The following is a 7,014-nucleotide window of genomic DNA, read 5'->3' on the forward strand; positions in this document are numbered from 1 at the left end:
CATACCACAGTGCATGTGTGAAGATCAGAGGTTAACCTGGGGAAGGCAGTCTCTTTTCTCCTTCCAACCTGAGGGTTCCAGAAATTGAACTCCGGTCATCAGACTTGGTAACAAGTGCTTTTAACCTGCTGAGCCGTCTTGCCAGCTACTCAGCCCTGTTTTATTTTTTTTTAACCTTTGTTTTTAAGTAGCATCTCTCTTAAACTGTAGCCCAGACAAGATTTGAACCTGTGACTCTTCGAGCTTCAGTCTTCCAGGTAGCTGGGGTTCTAAGTCTACTAGCCTAGACCACTAATTATTATCTCAGAGGTCCGGAGAGGGCAGGGTTGCTGAAGGGCACAGCCTGGGAGGGCAGTGAAGGAAGAAGGGATGAGGAGTTGGGTGCTAAAAGCCATGTGTGTGCTCTTCTGGGAAAGAATACCCTCCCTGATGACAATCACTCTCTTAGGTGCATCTTAAGTGGAGGAAGCAGAAGGAGAGACCGCGGGGGGGGGGCAGTGACCTGCAGACAATCTGAGCTCTAGCTCTGGGGCCCTTGGATGGGAAAGCTGAGTCCCCAGTCTCCTAGCAGCTATGGCCCAGCAGAGCTCCACACTGCCCCAGGCCTTGGCTGGCTGGCTTCTGTAGCAGGCAGGGTGCTGGGCCCTAGGCTGCTGCCCTGGTCTTGACCCTCCCACCATATCCCTGGCCAGGCTCTGCCCAGACTCCTCAGGAATGCGGACTGGGGGGTGGGGTGCACTCAGTAAGATGAGTCCTGAAGTTCCAGAGTCTGAACACTCCTAGGATAGACCACGGGTGTCGGAGGGAGGCTTCCGTGTGACCTTTGGTGTGCAGTCACCCAGCTCCGCTTTTCTGGGTTGCAGAATGGAGTGTCTGTGCCATAGAGCTGAGGCAGAGGATCTTGCTGAAGCTCGGAGGTTGGAGGTAGGGGCTTGGACTGGAGAGGGAGATGTGGGAAGCAGCCTCCTACAGGGCTTCTCTTTCTGCCTCCTCCGGCCTCAGGAATCGCCTTAATTACAGCGTCAGCCCGTCCGTGCTTCCTGCCATAAACCCAGGAATCTAAATTAAAAGGCAGAAGGTTGGTTACCCCTTCCCTCCGAGCCCCCAAGTATGCTGGGAAGCCGGCCTGGACACAGGCCACAAGCGGAGGGCTAACTTACAGAGAAACCCAGGGCCCAGAATTGGGGGCTCAGAGGAGAGCAGGAGTCTCTGCATCACTGCCTGGTGTCTGTAGTGTGCCAGCAGCACCACCAGACTGGCGCCAGGACTCTGGTTTGCAGAGGAAGAAACTGAGGCAGATGCCAAAGCCTCCCTGGGCGATGATGGCTGAGTTGGCTTGACCCAAGTCTCCAGTTCCCAGCCAGGATTTGGTTCCTTTGCAAAGGCAGAGGGCTGAGTGCGGAACAAAGGAGCCTGCCAGTCTGTCCTCCAGGGAGTGGAAAGATCTTGACCCACAAGCTCAGGTTCTTCAGCTCCCCAGTGCAAGGTAGGCTACTGAAAGAGGGGTCCGGGGCCTCTGTGCAGAGGCCAGGCAGGTGATGGGCTGGCCATGCCCCATGCAGAGCTGGCCCTCTGCAAGCCTAGCCTGTCTGGCCCCATGTGGGTTTACCCTCTGTTCCCTGGGGAACCTGATGGGGTAGGTAGCTCCTGGCTGGGGCCCATGGGAGGAGCCAAGAGTGCCTCAGATCTAGCAAGGCACCCTGAACGTGTGTGCGTGCGTGTGTGTGTGCGCGCCTCAATGCGTGCATGCTGGCTGTGTACGTTCTCGCGTGTTTGTATGAGCTCACTGAGTCTGTGTGACAGTGGGTGTGTGCATGCGGTGGGGGAAGTGAGGTCATGCGGGCAACTGGAGCTGAGGGTGTCCAAACCACTGGAGCCACCAGGGAAGAGACAGACTCCAAGGGGAGGAGGGCCGGGGTGAGGGAGGCTGGGGAGGGAAAGAGATGTAGACAGAAGGATGGGGGATGTCATGTCAGTAACAGTGAGAGACAAAGGGACAAGTCCCAGAGAGAGGGTGGGCTGGGGGCAGAGTGACCAGACAGCCCCTTAGCACAGCTGAGGGCGTGTGTCTGTAGGGGAGGGGCTGCTCAGCCCGAGAGGATCTCGAGAAAGACTCCACACACCAGCCTCTTCTTAGGGTTGGTAGCTCGGAAATCACTCACCCTAGAGGCCTGCTCCAGATGTCAAGGGAGAGCCCAGACAGGAGACAGACACTGGTCCTGATGCCCCACCCCGCACGACAGGTGGATCCGAGAACAGACTCTTGGGAAACACGTTTCAGTGAGACAGCACGTTTAACTGGGGGAACAAAGGCTAAACCTTTCGGGGGTGAGCAGTGGCCATTGGGGTGGGTGCGCATCACTGCCTGGGACCAGGGTGATGAGGGGGCCTCATTCTCAAGAGGAAGAATCCCAGGTGCTGCTGGACAAGATTTTTTATTTTGTTTTGTTTTCTGACACAGGGTTTCTCTGCGTAGCCTGGACTGTCCTGGACTCGTTTTGTAGACCAGGCTGGCCTCAAGCTGACAGAGATCCACCTGCCTCTGCCTCCCTGAGTGCTGGGATTGCAGGCGTGCACCGCCATGCCCGGCTGGACAAGATCTTATAAGAGGAAAGTTTAGCCTGGCTACCGACTACGTGATGCCCTCCAGTGCGGCAAAGGTGGAGGACACAGGGCTACCAGAGCCGGGATGTGCAGGCCCGGGACAGGAAGAGGCAGAGATCCTGTTCCTGATGCTCTCAGGATGAGATTTCAGTGGCTTGCACACGCCTCAACCCCAGTCTTGCTCCAGGCCTGCTCATCCTGGTCCCACATTTGCTCTTCTGTTTTATAACGGGGGAGCATCACCACAATCGTTAGCCAATAGGCAGTGAGTTTTGCAGTGTTACTTATCTGTCATTTCTGGTTTTCTGATATTTGATCAGGTAGCCTGTCAGGAGGGCCCCAAGAACCAAAGTAGAAACAAGGAGGGGGACGAGCCAAGCCGCTAGGGGAGTGGAGTACCGTGAGGTAAGGCTGCCCTCCTGGAGCTCTCGCTGGAGCTCTTTGAGCTTCTGTACATTTTGTTCTACCAGTCCGGATTTATTCACGTAGAAGCAGCATTCCTCCCCCAGGAAAAAGCAAGTGGCTCCCTGCTCAGCAGCCGCCAAGTACCGACGTCTTCGGTTTTGTTGAGCAACCCCTGCTTGGGAGGTGACCTGGGGCTGGAGGGAATCAAGACTGTCGATTGTGGAGGAAGCTGTGGCCTGGTCGAAGTTCTCCTGGAAGTCACCAGCAGGATGGTGCATTTGGACAAAGGCTGCCCCAGGGGCTCCGGTGGGGCCCAGCAAGTCCCTGACACCCAGTCTGATGAGCAGAGGAACGAAGCCCTCTCTTGTCTTTCCGTCTCCTCCCAGCTGTAAAGGGAGCTCTTGAGGCTCGTAGAGATAGACCTGGGGAACAACTATTACCGGGGTGCAGAAACCTGGAAAGGGGGGGTTAACGCAGGCACTGGTAACATTGTTGCACCAGAGAAGAGCGGGAGGGCGAACACATACTGGCTCGGTGACGGTGACGTCACGGGAACACGAAGGATGGGACCTTGAAGAGGGGCTTACGAGGCAAAGGGGGAAGGACAGATCGAAGAGAGGAACGTTTTGTAACTTTCCTGGGGGTGAGGGCCCGAGGGGTTCGTGAATGGAGATGTTAGCTGGAATGGCTGTCAGTGGCGGCCGGGAGAGGGAGGCGCAGAGGAAGCACTCAGAGGCGTTTCGGTGGGTGGTTAGGGATAGGAGGCCGGCGGTGTATTGGATGTATTGTAGCCAGGAGACAGCAGCTTGGTCCTGCTTTCGAGTGTGAGTCTTCTGCTGAAGATCTTTAACGCGTCGGTCAGTGACAGGTGTGGACACAGGGACGAGCAGGCAGGACACGCGCAGGTCGGCTACTGGGGATTTGGCGTGGCTGTTAGGGTAGAGCTTCCCCACCACTCCTGTCTGCCATCGCTCGTCCCAGGGATCGCCGATAGAAAGCTGAAAATGAGTGTTAAGGTTGGCGAGCATGGTGCCACTGCGGCCGGCGGATTCAATTTGGCACCTCTGGTACCTGCAACCTCCGTACGAGGAGGCCTCCCGGAGGCAGGCGCCGGTGTTGCGGTAAGGAAAGCAGAGGAAAGGGTCGGACGTGGTGGAGATGGAATCAGGGCGTAGAGGGATCTCAATGGCGGTCTGGCATCCTTCCAGTGGGCAGTCCTGGGTTCCTATGACTTTGTCATGTCCGTGGTAGATCTCCCTAGCAAAGAATCTCCAGTGGGTATTTCGAGGGTGAGGAAGAGGCTGGGCAGTAGCGGAGTTAGAATGAAGAACAACAAAAGCAGCCATGAGAATAGAGGAAAGGGGAGCCCGCAGGCGGCACATGGCCTGAGCAGGGGCCCCCAGGTTGTGGATGTCCTTGGAGATCTTGTTGTCCCGTCTGGGACAGCATCTCCTTGGCCTCCTCAGTCCTTGACCCGTCAGCGAGGGGTGGGCCAGCTTCGTGCTCGGTGGGGTGGGGTGGGACATTTCTGGCTGGGACCCAAATAGGCCTGGGCAGGTCCTGTAGAAAGACACAAACAAAACCCCTCCTGGTTGTAAAGAAGGGTCTCCTCAGCTGTCCTTCCGCCCTGCTTCCCCACCCTAACCCACAGACTCTGAAAGAAGCAGGGTTGATATCTAAGTGACAGAGGCCATAAGGTCACCCTCACGTGGGAGGTTTATTGGGGAGGGGTATGCAGAGGCTGCCTCTGGGGTGGGGGAGGGAAGAGAGCAGAAGGGGGGACTGCCTTTCACAGGGGGATGGGGCGGGGGGGGGGGGGGGGGGGGGGGGGGGATGTGAGACTTCTGTCGCATCTTGGCAGCTAGTGATGACGAAGTATCCTGCTGGCAATGGGTGCCTGGAGCAGGTGGGGAAGATGCCTGAGCAAGCAAGGCGGAAAGGGCCACAGGAGATGGAGACCTCAAGCAGAGTACCCAAGACAGGGCTCTGGTCCCTTCAGGAGTCGCTCCCGCCCTGCTTCCCCATTCACAGAGGGTCAGACCCGTGGATCCAGAGGAAAGAAGCCCTTACCGGATCAGCCTGGTGGGTCCGGAGGGAGGAAGCGGAGAAAGGCAGGGTGGGCTGTGGCTGCAGGGGATGAAGACCTCAAGCAGCTAGTGAGACTGGCCTCTTTGGGAGAGCCTATTTAATTGATGGGAGGTGGGGGACGAAAAGGCCTTTGGGAGATGAGTCATTGTCTGCAGCAAGGGTCCTGAGGATGCCTCATTTGCATGAGGAGGAATTCCTGTTGCTGCTGGACTTGACCTTAGGGCAAGGAGCTTAACCCGGCCACCGGTTATGTGACTGTCTCCAGTGGGGCAAAGGTGGGCGGTGTCACAAGACTACCTGCAGGGGGTTGGGGGCAATGATCCCACTCCTGCTCACCTCAGGATGAGCTTTCTGGGGTTTGGACACTCCTTGACCCCACTCTTGCTCCAGGCCTGCTCCTCCTGGTCCCAGGGCTCCCTGGCCGCACCAGAGGGGGTGGGGTGGGGGTGGGGAGGAGAGTAAAGGAAACTGGAGGTCTGGTGAGATGACTCAGGCACTGGAGGGTTCTAGCTGCCAAGGCTGAAGACCTGTATTTCATCCCTGGAAGCCTCGAACTGCAGCTCTGACCTCTGCGTGCCCCTACACGTACATGCACCACGCAGACACACACAGACGCAGACATAAGTAAAGCAAATAATCGTACTTTAAAATAATTAAAGAGAGAGCCAGGCGTGGTGGCGCACGCTCGCTCATGATCCCAGCTCTCCAGGAGGAAGAGGCAGGGGAAATTCTGTGAGTCCGAGGCCAGTCTACAAAGTGAGTCCAGGACAGCCAAGGCTACACAGGGAAACCCTGACTCGAAGAACAAAACAAAATAAATAAAAATTAAGAAAAAAAAAGTTAAACACAGCAAATAAATAAAGAAAAATAAATGCTGTCATTGGAGCAGGGCTTGGTTAGGGCTACCACAGGCAGGACCGGTTGTCTTCTCACTGGCCACATCCCAGCCACTCTTTTCTCCCCCCCATTTTTTGAGACAGGGAATAAGTAACCCAGGTTGCCCTTGAACTTGTATATAGCCCAAGAAGACTTGCAACTCCTGATCCTCCTGCCTCCACCGTCCAAAAGCTGAGATTAAGACATTCACTGCCACCCCACCCCCACCTCACCCCCTGCCCCCCCCACCTTTGGCCCTGCAGTCCTCAGCTCCTGGGCGTGGTTGAAGGCGCCTCTGCACTTCAGCCAGTCCACCTACGACCTCTACTTTCTCCCTCAGCAGTGAATTTCAACTTCCGGCAGCCTTACTTCCCCAGAGGAGATGTTCGGCTCTGTCCAGAGGCTTTTCCTCACATCTAGGGGTGAGGGGGCGCTCCCTTTGCGTCCTGACTGCACCTAGAGATCTGGTGTCGCTGCTAAGTTTAATCAGAAAAGAATTACTCAGTAAACCAGGCAGTGGTGGCGCACACCTGTGATCCCGGGAGGCAGAGGCAGGCAGATCTCTGTGAGTTCAAGGCCAGCCTGGTCTACAGAGCGAGTTCCAGGACAGTCAAGGCTACACACACAAAACACCAAAACCAATTACATACACACACACACCACACAAACACATACCATATCACACACACAGACACCACACACATATGCCACTCACTCCCACACACACACACAACACACACACCATACAGACACATACAGACACCACACACCATTCACACACACATACACACACCATACCACACACACAGATAGCACACGCATGTATAACACACGCGCACCATAGAACACATGCACAGACACACACAGACACCGTGCATATACACTACTCACACATACACAGAGTACACATTTACAAGCATCCGCAGCCATGGGTGTATGAACATGTCTGAATAAACATCACACACGTTCATGTGCATGGGGACATGAACTGAAGGGACAAGCGCCAGGAGGTTTGCGACATTTGAAGCACATTCAGGCTTG

At 55.8% G+C, this 7,014-nt stretch overlaps 1 protein-coding gene across 1 annotated transcript; it reads right to left on the reverse strand.

Annotated features, from left to right (window-relative positions):
- Positions 1–2,888: 2,888 nt before the first annotated feature.
- Positions 2,889–4,535, reverse strand: LOC129679687 (ERV-BabFcenv provirus ancestral Env polyprotein-like). The gene has a single exon (XM_055611019.1). The coding sequence runs from the start codon at positions 4,533–4,535 to the stop codon at positions 2,889–2,891; it is 1,647 nt and encodes a 548-aa protein (XP_055466994.1).
- Between the last annotated feature and the right edge of the window lie 2,479 nt (positions 4,536–7,014).

The sequence above is a fragment of the Psammomys obesus genome, unplaced genomic scaffold, assembly GCF_907164565.1.
Source record: "Psammomys obesus unplaced genomic scaffold, mPsaObe1.curated_primary_1811, whole genome shotgun sequence".
NCBI lineage: Eukaryota > Metazoa > Chordata > Mammalia > Rodentia > Muridae > Psammomys > Psammomys obesus.